The sequence below is a fragment of the Ochotona curzoniae genome, unplaced genomic scaffold (genome assembly GCF_017591425.1).
Source record: "Ochotona curzoniae isolate NIBS_2020 unplaced genomic scaffold, NIBS_Ocur_1.0 contig_4558, whole genome shotgun sequence".
NCBI classification, from domain to species: domain Eukaryota; kingdom Metazoa; phylum Chordata; class Mammalia; order Lagomorpha; family Ochotonidae; genus Ochotona; species Ochotona curzoniae.
In genome coordinates, this window is record NW_024466327.1 from 425,358 (window position 1) to 442,780 (window position 17,423).

The 17,423-nt window shown below is 45.9% G+C and overlaps 1 protein-coding gene across 5 annotated transcripts in view; it reads right to left on the reverse strand.

Annotated features, from left to right (window-relative positions):
- Positions 1-17,423, reverse strand: part of SCYL3 (SCY1 like pseudokinase 3) — a 35,489-nt gene that overhangs the window by 17,679 nt on the left and 387 nt on the right. Inside the window, exons 2-4 of one of the 5 annotated variants that reach the window (XM_040986817.1) lie at positions 10,908-11,121; positions 2,766-2,951; positions 1,272-1,385 (exon numbers count right to left, since the gene is read on the reverse strand). In XM_040986817.1, coding sequence (XP_040842751.1) covers positions 1,272-1,385; positions 2,766-2,951; positions 10,908-11,072 — 465 coding nt within the window. In that variant the 5' untranslated portion in view covers positions 11,073-11,121. Of the gene's footprint in view, positions 1-1,271; positions 1,386-2,765; positions 2,952-10,881; positions 11,353-17,423 lie in introns of those variants that run through there. The other 4 variants (XM_040986818.1, XM_040986819.1, XM_040986820.1 and 1 more) reach the window with 4 other exon arrangements.

The following is a 17,423-nucleotide window of genomic DNA, read 5'->3' on the forward strand; positions in this document are numbered from 1 at the left end:
GCGCATGCTCGCTAAGCTGCGGGTTAGTTGTAACAGCTCTTACATCACAGCCATGGAGGCACTAGATGACACTGCAGGACGCCACGGGAGGAGATGCATTCTCCCAAGAGAATCACCCAGAGGGAAGTGAGGGATCAGAGCACACTGGGAACCTGCCAGAGGCTGCGGGGAGTCACCAGAGCGCAGCCCAGCAACTGTGAGGAGCAAGTGGAGCTGAAGGTAGGGAGCGAAAGCACTGCAGAGCCCACACACACGATAACATGCTTTACACCAGCCCACGCACTGGGGTCTTTGCACTGTTATGCCAGGCCACGAACGGGGTCAGGTGTGGTTATGCCAGGCTACACATGGGGTCACCTGTGGTTATGCCAGCCCACACAGAGGGTCACACGCTGTAACACCAGCCAACTCACAGGGTCACACACTGTTACACCAGCCAACACACAGGGTCACACGCTGTTACACCAGCCCACACAGAGGGTCACACGCTGTTACACCAGCCCACACAGAGGGTCACATGCTGTAACACCAGCCAACACAGAGGGTCACGTGTGGTTATGCCAGCCCACACAGGGGATCACACACTGTTACACCAGCCAACACACAGGGTCACACGCTGTTACACTCTTCAGACACATGGCAGGTTCAAAGAAGAAAGTGATCAACAGTGGCAGAAACAATCAAAGAAAAAAGGCCAGGTAACAGGAAGGTTTGTTCACCTAGGAGGGAAATGAGCAGATTTGGCACACAAAGTTCTGGGCACAAGCATGGGTACCAACACAATCCAGGAGGAGTTAAGACACACAGGACTTCATTCCAGTCACAAGGACATCATGTGACTTTCAGCAACTTGGATGACTGCTCAAAGAACAAACCCAACACACGCCAAGCACCCGTCTAGGTACAAATATCAGCATAAATACGTGAGACTATCACACCTCCAAGAAGTTCAACACAGAGAAAGAAGACACAGAAATGACATTTCAACATCAAACAGGAAGACCATCTGACTACGGTATCTGATAAAACTATCTTCCCTCTCTTGGTCCATATTTTTCATCTATAAGATAAGGAGAAAGGAATCCATGACCCCTGATGACTCTTGTAAAAATGAGATCCACCACTCACTGCAAATGGGCATTGACGGTAAATGTGGGTATCCAAATCTAAGGGCACACGAAGGCAGAAAGAGCGAGCCCTAGCAAGGAAAACACCAGGTACCAAGAGGCCACCCAATCCTAAACCTGGACAGGGCCTACTGCAGGGCTCACCTCTGGTGTGGCCTGTGAGACTTTGCAAACAGTCTCCATTCCACCTAACTTCCAGTGCCCGTCGTCACTCACAAACACAGATGATAAGCAGACATTGTTGTGGGTGAGGTGTCCCTGAAAGATAAAAAAAAAAAAAAAAAAACAGTAATCGCCAATAAGATTATGCTACACCTTCCCACTACAGAGTAATTAAAGTAACAATAAATGGGGCCTGGCACAGTAGTCTAGTGGCTAAATCCTCGTCTTGCATGTGCTGGGATCCCATATGGGTGCCAGTTCGTGTCCCAACTGCTCCAGTTGCCATCCAGCTCCCTGCTTGTGGCAGCAGAGGATGGCCCGAGGACTTGGGACGCTGCACCCGTGAGAGCTTGGGAAGAAACTCCTGGCTTTGGATCAGCTCAGCTCCAAGCCACTGTGGCCATTTGGGGAGTGGACGGAAGATCTTCCCCTCTGTCTCTCCTCTCTGTAAACCTGCCTTTCCAATACAAAGAAGCAAATCCTTTAAAAAAAAATACATTTGGACAGTGCTCCTCCCATTAATAGAAAAAAGCTTTGGGACATTCAGATGAGTCAAATTCCAGTGTGTCTTAGCCTGCCACTGGTGCTTCTTAATCCTGGAAGGTGCCAAAACCCTAATGCTTCAGAACACCAACACCATTAAGAAATAGTACTCAGCGACAGTGGCAAGGAACAGGTCAAAAATAAACACAGGAACTGCTACTACTATATTATAGTTAATGGCAAGCACAACCAAAGAGCCAAGCATGGTGGTTACACCACAGAAGCTTAAGGGCCGATGTCTCAATTAGCTCTTCCCACTCAAGTGGGACAAGATGCATGTACACTGCCTCCTTCTAAGAAATGGTCATTTTCTTCAATTACACAATGGAAGCAGGTGTTGGGCCTAACAGTTAAGACACCCATGTCAGAGTGCCTTGGTTGCTAACTATCCCAGCTTTCTGCAAATGCGGCCCCTGGAGAAGAGCAGGTGAAGGCTTACGGAGCTGGGTTTCTGCTATACCTGGACCGAGTTAAGGGCTCATGGCTTCAGCATGGCCTTCCCTGAACTGATACGGGCATCTGGGGCATGAACCAGTGGGTAGGAGCTGTGTCTCTTTCTCTGCCTCTGAAATTTAAATGAGACAAAAATTCTGAAAATGAATAGCAACCCTGGTCGACAGTCATACTCACGTTAAACCCTTTTCCTTTGTCTTACTAACAAATAGTGGCAAGGAGCAGTGACCGAAGTTTTCTACAATGAACTATTCCAGGAACAAAGAACCAGCTGTCCAGCTTACAAGTTTGCATGTCTTCCTCTCGGGAAGTTTTCTAATCCTAATACTGCTGTAGTCACACATTTCTACACACACCAGAATTCACACGCACTGGCACACGGCAGCTCACCCCCAGTAACCCTGTGTCTACACCACAGCCTGAGAGGCGCGCTCTGCAGGCCACCATCGCACTGTGTACCCCACTCCGCAGGCCACTTACTCGGTCATGGAGGAAGATAAGAGCCAGCAGTATGTCATAAATCCCAGCGCAGACCTCTGCAGAAGACAGTGTGTGCAAAGCCACTTCCAGGGGCTGCACTCGCTCAGTGACAAGATGAATGCCATCTGCTTCCACAGTACAGGATAAAAATCTTAGCAAGCAAGGGTGACGCAGTGTCTTCAAGTGCTTTAAAAACAGAGCAGAAGAGGTGATCGAGTTAATGGTTCAGAATTAAATTAAGTAGACCTTTACATGCGTCATGGCGAAAAGCAGAGGGTGTACCTGCATTCAAGGTCCTTCCAAGGTCATTGCCTTCTGCCAAATCTCCGGTCAGCCTAGGAAGGGCTTACAACCTGTGGGGACTTCATACAACTTACCACCACGTGAACGCTCCAAAGATTTTGTTTTATTACGACATCAGAAATAACTACTACGAGCATTCCAACAGGTGGACCCTGAAGACAGACCTAAGTTGCAGTGCTCTGCAGGAAAGCCCTTCAACTTCATTAAAAACCTCACCTTCTTTCTGGACAAGAATCACAGAGGGGAAGCTAGGAGGGTCGGAATGTGAGGAGACCGTCTCAGAGGAAAGAGCTCGTGAGGAGAAAAACCAAAAACCTACATACCACAAATTCCCACCTTCTCCCATGCCAGTTATGCACAGGATAGATCCAAATTAATACAGCCAAATTCTGAGGAACCGAGGCTTACATATTATTAACAGGAAGCATAGGGGGAAAATGGTTCAAAACACGTGATGCTTGTATCTGAGTGGATTCACCGCCTGCTAAATAAAAACTCTCAACGCTTTCCAGAAGACCGCACAGAGCAAGTCTGTGTAACCTGACCTTCAGAGCCTCTGATGCAATCCAAAAACAATGCAAGTATGACGGAAAAAGTTTTTTTAAAAAAAATCAACCTCAAAATACCCATCGGATATCACAATTACCAGAAAGAATTTAAAGTCGCTGTTTTAATCACTCCCCTATAAATAAAGCAAAACAGCTATGAGACAGAAGAGAGTAGGTGTTCTCAGCAGAGAAATGGAAGCTATGGCAAAGAGCTAACTAGGCAGCAACTCTAGCAATAAATATTAAAAACTGGAAATGTAAACAAATGGCATTTTGATTTAGAAACAGTGTCGCCCTAAGGAAGTGGGTGAGTAAGTAATCTCAGGGACAAAAGGAACATCGGTCTTGACAACAGAAGGTCCCACGCAGGTGACTGAAGTCCCCAAGACAGAATCAGAGGCAGGGACTCGAGCTGGGCAGCAGGGGAGGAAGCAGCGGATAAGAGTTCCCTCTCTCGTCCCTCCCTCCCTCTCTAGCTCGGCCTACCAAATAAATAAATCCTAAAAGGAAAAAAAAAAAAAAACAAAAGGAAACAGCTGAAAACCTCTATTTGGCCAAATACCAACATTTAGATTTTTTTTTTCTTCTTTAACAGCCCTTCTTCAAAATGCAGATCGAGATGACATTTACTTTATCCTGGACTTCATGCAGTATCTGACCCTGTCAGAGGTCACCAACAAATGTCAACTAGTCACTTTCATAAAACACTTCCACCCTGTCTTGTTCTCTTACTTTTTACCTTATTACCAAATACCAAATTCCTTAAAATATTTCCATATCTTTTAAGCTTTCACCTTCTTATTTCCAGAAAAACATCAACCCCTCTGTTCCCACACCTCAGTAGTAAGAATGCCTGCCAGATGAGGAGTCAGCAACAAGTCATGGAAACCTGCTATGAAACAGGAGGCGAGGACTAAAACAACCCTTTGCGCCAAAATAAACTTTATTCTAATCCTATTTTCCACAAACTTTTTGAAGTACTCTCATGACATATGTATGCATAACAAGAAGCATTATATATACTACAGATGTATATATATATATAAAATATAAACTAAGACTACAAAACAGGAAACCAAAAATAAATTTAAATATTTTCCAAAACTTCGAAGAATAAGGAAATCCCATGGATATAATATGAAATATTCTCCCTGCTCCACCCGGTTTCTTAGTGCACAGATAGAAAAGTTGGAGAGAATTTTTGCATGAACACACGAGGCTAAACGTGTGGTGCTTCTGCCTTCCTCTGGCGGGTCCCGATCAGTGTCGGTTCTGAATTTTTTCAGTCCAAAACTCCCACACCAGATAGTAATTTTAACATATATTTACAGCAAAACATAAGCTGTCAAAAAGGTGGTTTTCCTCACAAAGTGCCCAGTTTTTCCAAAAGAAATGAGAAGGCTTGAAAGCTTTAGGGTCTACTCTATGCAATTCACTAGGAACTGGCGAAGCTTCATGAACCAAGCATTAGACTCAGAGGAGACAGACGACAGATGTGGAGAGCAGCCTCGATTTAACAGTAGGTTCCATTTCCACAGAAATTAGCACACAACATTCCAACAGACCTTCTTAGAAGAATTCAGAGAGCAAGAGTAAGTAGACGGCACTGACACAATTTTTCTATTAGTGCCTCAAACTTCACTTAAGTGGTTGGAAAGAATTTCTGAATGGATGGTTTTTCAATTTCTTTTCTTCAATTTTATTTCTATGAAAGAGAGGCAGAGAGAGAGAGATCTTCTACCTGCCGGTTCATTCTTCACATGCCTGCAACAGCCAGGGCTGAGCCTGGCCGAAGCCAGGAACAAGGCCTTCAATCCAGGGCTGCTCTCCTCCGAGAGCCGCAAGAACCCAGACCTCCTGCTGCCGCCAGGGTCTGCAGAAGCAGCTGGAATGTGGACACCAGTCTGGTTGAGATCCAGCTCCCTGCGAGTGGCCTGGGAAAGCCAGAGGATGGCCCAAGGCCTTGGGGCCTGCACCACGTGGGAGATCCAGAAGAAACCCCTAGCTCCCAGCCTCGGACAGGCCCAGCTGTGGGGGTGGCAGCCATCTGGGGAATGAATCCGAGCCACAAGATCTCTGTCTCTCCTTCTCTCTGTACCTATGACTTTCAAGTAAAGTAAATAAATCTTTAATATTTACGTTTCCAATTTTTGTATGTGAACATTAAACAAAACGAAGCTGGACTCACGAGCAGTCAGCATCTGAATCCAGGCACTATATATGGGGCACAGGTGTTCCTAAGCAGTGTTTGAACCATTATGTCAAATGCTTAGCCGTCTAATTTCTTTTTTCCTTATAATTCCAAATTTCTCAAACTCTGGATATGACTCTAATAAAGTTTCTGGCTTATTCTTGAGAAAGAAGCTATTATTTTTCCATAGAGATCATGCCAATTAAAAATAGTCTAAAATGCTGAAGATAAATTTCATATAAAAAATGCATGTAAAAATATAAGTAGCAATTATGCCTTATTACGTTGCTTCCATTAATTTAATTTAAAACAATTTATGCAATTAAACACAGCAAAGATTCAGATAAGCCAAAGAGCTCTTGGTTTAACGTGTGACTAATTGGGAAGAATTTCTTATTATAAGTGAGTTGCCTACGTAAAATACGCACCCGCCTTCCTATTTGCACATGAAGAATCTTTTCAACAAGCCAAAGAGAAAAACTTGTGTCTATGTAGGAAAAATTCTTTCTTCAGCTTTTATGTTTTAGGGCTCTCACAATTTTCCTGATTTTTAAATAACTTTCCTGATTTTCCTGGTACCCAGGGAAAACGTCTAAGTCAGCGGACTGTTCCTGATGCAGTGCTAGAGGAACAGTCAATAAACATTCATCAAGTGAATAAATGAAATCACACATTTTGCTTTTGTTTTTGCTTATTTTTTTTTTTTACCTTATATGTCCACCAGCTAAATTTTTCATAAAAGGTGAGTATCTGCTTGCTTAATAAAAGAAAACATGTTCGTTGCCTGGTTCTACTGGCAGCTAACTTAGAACCTTGCTTGCTCCTGCTTTCAGCTCAGTCAACAGGACACAGAAATTACGCACACAGACTCACAGGAAAGACGAGCAGTGAGGAAACACGTGGAAACAGTTCCTTCTTCAAGCTCCATGGCACAGGGGAAGGGACTCAGTAAAGGGAACCAGAACATCTTCTCAGGGCACAGCTTGCACACAGGAAAGGCTCTGGTTCCGGCGCAGAGGGGTACCCTGGTGCTGCACGAGACTGACTTGCAAGTAACTGCCCCAGAGCCACTTCACACTTGTTCACATCTTGTTTTTTCTTGCTCTCACGGCACAACAATCCACCCAAAAAACATCTGTGACCCCAAAATATGTGGTGACTTCTTTCCACCAGCAAACAAGCTGAGTATCCTCTAATTCAATGTAATTCTGACACTATCCACCTGTGGACAGATGGCATCGTACCCTGTAAGTAAGGCCTCTGTCTCCAAGAGAGCTTACCCACACCCTTCCAAAACCAATGCCAGTCGGTGTACCCCGAGTAATAGGCTTGACTGACCAGCATCACTTGAAGTTGGATTGCTAAAAACCACGGGTTCAATCAATTTGCTCACTGGGGCCTGGTGGTGTGGCCTAGCGGCTAAAGTCCTCGCCTTGAACGCGCCAGGATCCCATATGGGCGCCGGTTCTAATCCCGGCAGCTCCACTTCCCATCCAGCTCCCTGCTTGTGGCCTGGGAAAGCAGTCGAGGACGACCCAAAGCTTTGGGACCCTGCACCTGTGTGGGAGACCCGGAAAGAGGTTCCTGGTTGCCGGCTTTGGATGGGTACAGCACCAGCCGTTGCGGTCACTTGGGGAGTGAATCATCGGATGGAAGAGCTTTCTCTCTCTCTCCTCCTCTCTGTATATCTGACTTTGTAATAAAATAAATAAATCTTTACAACAAAAAAAAAATTTGCTCACCGAGTGGCTCATAGAACTTAAGAAAACGAACACTCCCTTCCATTTCCCAGCTTCTTATACAGAACACCACAAGGAACACAGAAAAAGGGGTGAACGGAGCAAGATATGAAGGAAGAGACTTGGAGCATTCACAAGTCACCAGCTCGCCAGCCTCTGGGCAGGTGCTTGCCTTCAGCTCTCTGAGCTCCTAGGGAGCCCTCACGGCACCAGCACTGGGAGGGCAGCCCCGCACGCCTGTCCATACTGTCCTACCTTCCTAGAACGAGCAGTGTCTGTGACCTGAGTTTCAGGGGGACGATGAAATAGGGACCATACCTGAAGATACATATCTTATCACAGCCCCATTCATGGCATTAGAAGCTAATCTTTTTCAAACATTATTCTGAATAAGAACTTTCAGAGTTAAATATGACTTTCAGAGTTAAAAATTCCGTGTAATTTTACAATAGGAACACTACTTGTACAAATTTTCACACACAGATCTTGAGTCTGAGAGTGTAGCCCAGAAGTTCAAATGATTCCATTTGCAGAAATTAGTTATAATACAGCTATTTAGAGAATTAACTCAAGCCTTGGAGACTTTTCACTTGTTCTGTTTCTCATTTGTTATTTCATTTAGAATCTGTATGAAGCTAGTGTTATTTATAGCTCAGACCCACCAAGTAGCTTTTAGATGGGGAAAAGGACAAATGTCACACCACTGGATAAATCCAACGAATCACCAAGAGTCTAAAATAGAGACAAGTATTTTTTTGTAGAGAAACAGAATTCCTTCTTTCTTGAAAGGTAATTTTTGCAGAGCTTGAATTGGAGGTACTAATGGAACAACTGGGTGGAGATATTCAACAGGCAGGTGAAAACATGTATCCACAGCTCAGACAAAAGATTTGGGCAGATTTTTAGTTTTGAAAGAACAAAACATAAAGTGTGAAGTGTGCTGTGTTGCGGGAAATGGCCTGTCCAGTCTGATAGCTCTGCACCCCTCAGGATCAGGGAAGTACTTGCTATTGTTCTTTTAAGTGAATAATGCTCAGAGGCCTTTTAAGAGCACCAGGCTGTGACTAGCAGGGGAAGGAGCGTGTCACACAAGTTACACTGTAGCAAAGTGGGATTACAGTGGAAGAAGTGCTGCAAAGAGTTATAAAAATGTCCAGAGAGGAAAGAGAAGGAGATGGCAATTCCAAACCCTCCTTGAATGCAACCACCACCTCTTCCACTTCTCTGTCGGGCACAGGCAACGCGTTTCTCAGCCAATCCTCACAGGGACATTTCTCAGGCCAACTCAAACAGATATGGTGCAGTTTCTGTATACTTACTCCTGGAGTCCTGTAAGATTCCTGGGATAAAGATACTTCGCAAAAAAAAATTTTAAAAATATGCACTTACCAGGAAGCCTCAACTAAGAAAATTATGAGAAAATTATGGTCATTATAGCAATTAATATCTCACTGAAAATTTCTCATTCCATAAAGGCAATTTGTTAGCAATGAGTAATAGGCACCAGCTTTGTGACATAGTGGGTGAAGCCACTGTCTGTCCATATGGATCCCAGTCTGAGTTCTCATCCAGCTTCCTGCTAATGGCTTGAGAAAGCACTGGAAGATGACCCAAGTTCTTGGGCCCCTGCACCCACAAGGGAGACCTGGAAGAAGTTCCTGGCTCCTAGCCCTCGGCTTCGAATTGGCTCAGCCTTAGTCACTGTGGCCACCAGTGGAGTGACCAAGAGAGGGGAATAGACAGGAAAGGAAAGCAGGTTTATTTGCATTGCTCTAAGAACTCTCCATACCGATTTCTATAATGGTTGTACTAGCCTGCCCTCCCAGAAGCACTCAAGTACTATTTGCAAAGACTGAGTCATGTCTTAACAGGGGATCTACAGATACCATGGGTGGAACGTCCTTCCCCTCAAGTGCTACAGTTCCTGTCGTACCTGTCATGAGACATCAAGGGAGAGCTCGGTCCAGCACCCTGAGGAGCAGCAGTTAGGGGCGCAGGTGTCTGGACCCTGTCTCTAGGAGCAGACCTGCATGAAGTTCCTGGTTCTGATCTTTGGCCTTAGTCCAGTTGCAATCATAAGTAAGTGGGGAGTGAAGCAGAGCACTCTTTTTTTCTTTCTTTTTGTTTCAAGCTTAAAAAAAATGCTTTTCTCTATAAAAGTTCCATGCCTTGCATTGTTCACCTTTATTAGTACATACGCCATAAAGATCAATACAAGCTTAATAATAAAAATGATTTAGAAAGGATGTAAATCTTTAGTACCTGACAAGTAGTTATCAAAAAAAGAGCAATTTTATTCAACAATAAAAGACGTATCAGACATTAAGCATATATAAGAGTGAAGCAAAGTATTTTAAGCTTTGCAAAATCACAATACAAATGAACAATACCAAGATCAAACAATCAATTATACTTTTTACCAAAAACACTACTAGAAAATGCAACCTGAGTGGACTGGTAAAATTTTTTTTCCTTAGGGATCCTTTTGTAACTGATTATTTTGGCCTGATTAAAGATACAACATCAAATAATGATCTCAAGTGACCAATGAAATATCAACTTTATATTGCTAATCTAATCCTTTACAATGTGAGCAATGAAACATCAACTTTATATTGCTAATCTAATCCTTTACAATCATTTAAAGAAGTATAAAGCACTTAAGCAGCCCACTGAATCGGCTATCAGCGTGCCCTACCTGTTGCTTTCCCGAGGGGAATGAAGGCAATATGGTCCCAAAGCTATCAAATCTGATGTGAATACAGCATGCCTGCCCTCATCAACACTCAAGAATGGATACACCTGGCAATGCTGTTTCACTGCATTACCCTACAGGAGAAAAATCACTTTTTCTAATAAGAGGCCAGTTCCCCTGACAGATCAGCAGGCAGCACGCTGTAGTGATGGGACCCCTCAGAGGTGCACTGGTGACAAAGGACATCCTGCGATGGTCCTTTTCCTCAGGAGGAAGGAGCAGCCACCAGCAGTCTAGGGAACGCCCCTCAGCAAGAGCCAGAGCAGGGCCGACGCTCCGTGCTGCCCTGCAACATTCCAGGTCCACATTCTTGTTAGGGCATCACAATTTTTCAGGAGGAAAAAAAAAATCATGAGGGTCCTAAAATATATTCTTCCCAAGTTTATCAGAAATCAAAATTACATCGATACTTACTAGCAATTTTGCTAAACTAATTTCCGTTTCTATTAGCCACATAAAATTGTCTTCCTAACCTGTTCGAATGGTTGACTAATAAACCACTCCTGTGTGTGGCCTCACCGCCCTTGACATGATTTCATTTCATATTTCAGAAGAAGACAAGATAGTAAAAGGTACTAACTATTCGGTCGTCCCCTAGTATGGTACCTTGGCAGCTTTATTAACCGTGTCTTCATTTTCCCTCTTATATACAAAAACAGAAGCAAATTTCCCATCTTGCAGTACAGCAGGATAAACAGCGAGTCCAGAGGGCAAGGTGAAGGGAGGCTCTTTTAGCGTATAGCTCTTTAAAGCGCTGTTCTCTGATCCCATCCCTTAAGCACTGGGGCAGTACTGCAGCTCCTCCTCGAAACCAAGACACCTACAAGAAAACAGAAAAACGCCTCAAACACGAGCAAGAGACATTCAAGACATCCAGTCACTCAATACTATTGGTTGCCACAATCCTCTGATTTGGGACATCTGACAGTAAAAACGGTAAACGTTCAGCAAGTTATCAGATAACCTTGTTATTAACAATAACTTCATGGGCCTGGCATGGTGGCTCAATTGGCTAATCCTCCCCTTGCAAGCACTGGGATCCCATATGGGCACCGGTTAGTGTCCCAGCTGCTCCACTTCCCACCCATCCCTCTGCTCATGGCCTGTGAGAACAGAAGAGGGCGGCCGAAGTCCTTGGGAACCTGCACCCCGTGGGAGACCAGGCGGAAGCACCTGCCTTCAGCTCACTTCAGCTTCTCCTGCTGTGGCCACTGGGGGAACGAAGTAGCAGATGGAAGATATTTCTCTTGGTCTCCTTTGCTTTGTAAATCTGCCTTTCCAATGAAAATAAATTAAAAGAAAAAAAAAAAAAGCTTGCGATCCACATCAGAGTGCCTGGTTCAATTCCTAGCTCTGGCTCCTTAAGCCAGCTTCCTATTACAGCAGAAGAAAAATGAAAATAACTCCTCATAATACCCACAGGCAGCTGCTGCACCCCTTCCCAGACCAGCACACACAGCTCCAACGACAAAAGGCAAAAACAGAATAAGGTCATTTCAACTCCCTAGCCCACTTACACTCCTGCCTCACCAAGGAAAGTAAGTACTACACAGCTGTATTATTCCGAATAAAACTGCTGAATGTCTAAAATAACTGAAATTTTAAAATAATACAAATTGGAAAATGCTTGTAACATTGATGAAAAGCATGCTAACAAAAGGAGAGCTCATATAACCCAAGTAAAACACGGGAAGGCCAGTAGAAACTGGGGAAAAAAGAAATGCGATTGGTAATAAACAAGAAAAAGCTGAATCTCATGAATGCTTCAAGTTTTGTTATGTAAGAAAAGACAAACTGCACTGGGCGGGCACTGTGGCATCGTGTCTTAAGCTTCCACCTGTAGTGCCTGCCTCCCATGTGAGCAGCGGTTTGATTCCCAGCTGCTCCATTTCCAATCCAGCTCCCTACTGATTGCAGGGAAAGCAGTGGAAGATGGCCCAAGAAAGGCCTTGGGCCCCTGACCCCATATGACAGACTGGGAGGAACTCCTGGCTCCCAGCTTCACACTGGCCCAGCTCCTGCCGTTATGGCTATGGGGGAGTAAACCAGCAGATGAAAGATCTTTGTGCCTCTCCTCTCTCTCTGTATAGCTGCCTTTCAAATAAAAATACATTTTCAAAAAAAGGAAATTGCAAAACTGAATAATCACATATGCTAGAAGAATAAAACAAAACCCCATAGAATAAAATCGAGACAATACAAACTACTCTATGTCAGTAAATAGCAGTTACCACCCGGGAGGGAGTACAGTCAGCATTATGAGAGCAGGATTACAAAGGGATCCTGGGAAACTCCGCGAGGAATAGATATACTACACTGTCAGCAGAGACAGAGAAAGATCTTCTATCTGCTGGTTCGTTCTCCAAGTGGCCTTGAAGCCAGGAGCCACTTCCTGGTCTCCCGTGTGGGTGCATGATCCCAAGGCTTTGGGTCATCCTCTACTGCTTTCCCAGGCCACAAACAGGGAGCTGGAATGGAAATGGAACAGCCTGGACACAGGACAAAAACCAGTACCCATATGGGATCCCAATGGCTGAAGTGGGAGGATCAACGAAATGAATCATTGCACCAGGCCCTATATATTGAATTTCTTCCATATCAATGTACTTCAATTACATTTAAAAAGAAATGCATGTTAGAAAGGGAGAAATTAAGGAGGGGCTTGTTGTCAGGGGTAAGATTATAGGTAATTTATACACACACACATATATACTCCCAAATCTTCTAATATGAAATAAACATTCTTTACAACAGAAATATAAACTCATATTTATAAGAGGTAATTCCCAGCAATGCGAGAGCTGTCAGGAAGTTCCATCCAGGCCGGAAGTTCCAGGACTGTCAGACAATTCATTTTATCATGAAAAATGATCAGCCTATAATATGATGTGGAAATATTCAAATTACTCAAGATCGCCTCAAAAAAGTATAAACTGTACAGACCAAGCAATACACCTGAAACTTGTGTGGCAGTCAGCTTTGCGTTCTAGCTTTACCACAACAAGGAAATTCACAAGGAGTCCCTACCAACTGGCAATGCGACAAGCAAACTGTTAGTGTCTAAAGAACACAACCAAAAATCCCACGTAAGCCTTTCAACAGTTTAAAATCTGTATTCTTTGGACAAGGAGACACCAAACCATCGTGACACACAGATCCTCTCTGAATAAGCAACACCCCTCGCACACTCAGCAAGTTCCATGCATTTTTTTTTTTTTTTTGCAACCTGACTACATAATGCTGCTCAAAGCAGGTGCTTAGAATGGAATCGGAAGTGCCTACACATCCACCTGTATCATTGGGGAGTATTATGTCTACTTTGTAACAAATGCAGACTCCCTACCTACCTAGCATATCACCTCCCCAAGAATGATAGAGAAGCTAACAAGAAGCTTTAAAAAAAAAAAAAAACCATACAGGCTATCCACCTTTCCACTGGGATTACAAGTAATTTATATAGGATTAGGAAGAAACACAACTATGGTAATGGCGTATCCCGGGGATATGGTAAACCCTATCCAGATTATGCTGCCCCCTGCTGGGCAGGCAGGGTCAGGCTGAGCACACAGAAGCAAGCCCCCTCTTCCAGGGCATTCAGGCAAGTGCCCACCTTGGGTCAAAGAACATCACGGCCTAAGTGAAGAGAGAAAACCGGAGTCATCACCTTCTTCCCTAGGAACCTGTTGCCAGCCCAGCTGAAAGCAAAAAAATATACCATGATGTAGAGCTGGGAATACGGCAAGCAGAAGCCACAGGATGGCGGGAAGCTGTGGCCATTGTGGTGTCCCGCATCTCCGCTGGTTATGATCCTGGGAGGGCAGTGGGTCCCTGCACCCCACGGGGGAGCAGGAGGAAGCTCCTGGGGCCATCTGATGCAGCTCTGGCTGTTGCAGCCATTTGGGTGGAAAGCTCCATCCCGCGCCCCCTCTGTAACTCTGCCTTTCAAGTACAGTAAATCTTCCAAACCAACCAACCAACCAACCAAACAACAACAACACCACCACCACCACCAGCAGGAAGCTGGGCAAGCACAGAAGAAGCAAAACCAGTGGTTCAGTCACATTAACAGGAGCACCTTTACCACTCTGCATCTCAAAGCTTACCGGAAGTGGGGTTTCAAAGCCACTTCCCTCCCTGCGGGTGCCCACACGTGACACCCCTTTCCTGAAGTAGCTTAGGGGAGACCAGCCACCATTTCCTAAACAGAAACCCCTCTTTCTCCTCCTGCCTGAAAAACCAGTTCATCTAGAGCAATGAGTTCCTCAAAGTGTTACCTTGAAGTGCTTACCTGAACTGAGCCTAGCTGGCCTCTCTAGTAACCACAAAATACAGCTTGTCAAGATCAACGGTTGGAGGGAATAGGGAAACACAAGTGAATGAGGATACTCTTGGCAGAAAACCACGCAGTGAAGTTTTAATTGACTCCACCGGGGCGTGTTCTGGTGGGTGCGCACAGCTGCAGGGGAACCGCTGGCTCTCTCACGGAGTTACTGCTACACAGCAAAGTACTCCGCTGTGAATACCGAGCTTTGCCGCATCTATTAACCACTGATCCAGTAGTATGAATTTCACTGCCAAACAACTGGTTATGAAGGCATTTTAAGACACTAAAACAGAACTGGCCCTGAAGAATCAAAGTCCTCCACCCCCATTCAGTGGCCCAGTGGCTCAAGACCTTGCCTTGCACGCACCCCGATCCTCTATGGGTACTGGTTCTTTCTCACCTGCTCTACTTCCCATCCAGCTCCCCACTTGCGGCCTTGGAAAGCAATCAAGGATGGCCCAGAGTCTTGGGACCCTGCACCCGCGTGGGAGACCAGGTAGAACCTCCCGGTTTTGGACCAGCTCAGCACTGGCTGCTTAGCCCACTTTGGGAGCTAACCAACAGACAGAAGATCTTTCTCTGTGTATCTCCTTCTCTATGTAAATCTGAGTTTCCCATAAAAAATAAATAACTCTAAAAAAAAAATAAGAGAAAGGGGGCAAAGGCTGTTGGTGCAATGACTGGGACAGCACTTGGCGCACCTACGTGCCACACTGCAGTCCAGGCTTCATGTCCCAGCTCGTCCATCTCCATGGCAGCCCCCCCCTTGTACTCTGGAAAGCAGCCAGTGCCAGCAGCAGACTCCTGCCTTGCACCTGCCGACCCGGGTGGAGTTCCTGGCGTCCAACTGATCTAGCTAGCCTGAGGCAGTGTAGACATTTGGGGAATGACCTAGCAGATGAGTGATTGCTTTCTGGTGTCTCTCTTTCTCTGTGACTTTCAGAGAAAGAAAATATTCATTTTTAGAAAAACAAAAAAGGGATCACTCAGGCTCCTCACAGAACTGGAGGAAAAGGATGCCACAATATATTGTTGTGACAGCATGGCTGCTGTCCACAGAAATCTACTGACAGGGCCCAGTGCAACAGCGTAGTGGTTAAAATCCTCACCTTGCATGCGCCAGAATCCCTTATGGGTGCCAGTTCCAATCCCAGCGGCCCTGCTTCCCATCTAGCTCCCAGCTTGTGACCTGGGAAAGCAGTCAAGGACAGCCCAAAGCCTTGGGATCCTGCACCCGTGTGGGAAACCCAGAAGAGCTCCTGGCTCCTGGTTTCAGATCGGCGCAGCACCAGCCACTGTGGACACTTGAGGAGTGAACCGTCAGATGGAAAATCTTCCTCATGTTTCTCCTCCTCTCTATATATCCACCTTTCCAATAAAAATAAATAAATCTAAAAAAGAAGAAGAAGAAATCTACTGACGGCATCAGTGTGACTGGACAGGGCAGCAGGGTTCTGCTCCCTGTGCTATGCCAACTTTGCCAGGGAGGGTGAGAGCTACTGCTGGTCCCGATATGAGAAAGCCTTTATCAGTAACTCATACGTACTTCCCACATCTGGGCCTAAAGCAGCAATTGCAGCAATGCAATTACTCTTAACGAGTAATGCCGTTAAGATGAATTTGCAGAAGTTTGAGTTAAACAGGAACACTCTGACTTGCAAAATGCTATTTTAACGAGTGAAGAGGAAAAACACAAAATCCTGCCTGTTAGCTTTGAAATCAGAGAGTCGTGACCAGGGAGAGGCGGCTCTGCCATCCCCACATCGGGATTTAACACAACACAGCATCTCCACTCCGCAAGAAAACTAGGGGTGTCCAGTGTCTGACACCACACGCAAGCCAGACTTCCGGACCAAAATCCATTCCCCTCTCTATCCCTTCTCCCTTCCGTCTGCTCAGGAAGTGTCTGCAACGCCTGTGGATTCCAAAAGTCCAGGCAACGGAGGGAACGCCACTAAGAGACCTGTGTCCCAGAAAAGAATCCGCTTGTTCTCAGTTCTAGCTCCCCCCCTGAAGTTCCAAAGGTAAAGCGTCCATATGAGTTAGCAGGAAGCACTGTGTTGACAAATACAAAATTGCCTTATCTAAGGAGCGCATCACTCCAGCCCTTTGCCGTGGTCAGGTCTGTATTCCCTAGACTGTATCCAGCAATATAATACAGCCTTTACGGATCAAAAAAAAAAAATACCATTTCAGTTAAGTGATATTATTGTATACGCACACGTATCCTTTAATAAAACAGCCATCATCGTAATGCCAAACTTTCTGATCGTCTGTAAATTACTTTCAGTGGTTTCCTATGTACAGCCTTCCGAGAAATGTTTCTTTATTCTAAGTGCAAAGCGCCACCCAAAGGCAGGGGCCGGCTGGGCCCGGGGACACCGGGCACTGGTCGGGGAAAGCATCCGAAGCCGCCTTCCCACGGGCGGGCGCGCCCCCAGGCTCCCCGGCGCTGCGGAGTCACGGCCGGGGCACTGACCCGTCCCGCGGCGACCCCGGCCCGGCAGCCCAGGGGCCGGGGAGGCGCTCCAGCTGCGCCGGCCCCTCATCTCCCACAGCTTTCCCCGCGAGGCCGATGCCCAAGACCGCTCAGGAGCTGCAGCGAACCCCGGCACGGAAGGGCGCCCGGCAGCCAGCAGGGGAGCGGACGCTGCTCGGAGGCCAAGCGCTCAACCGGCAGCCGCGGAGCGCGCCCCCGAGCATCCCCCGAGCGCGCCCCCGCTCGACCCCCAATAACCCCCGAGAGCGCCCCTGGAGCGCGCCCCCGCTCGACCCCCGTATCCCCGAGCGCGCTCCCG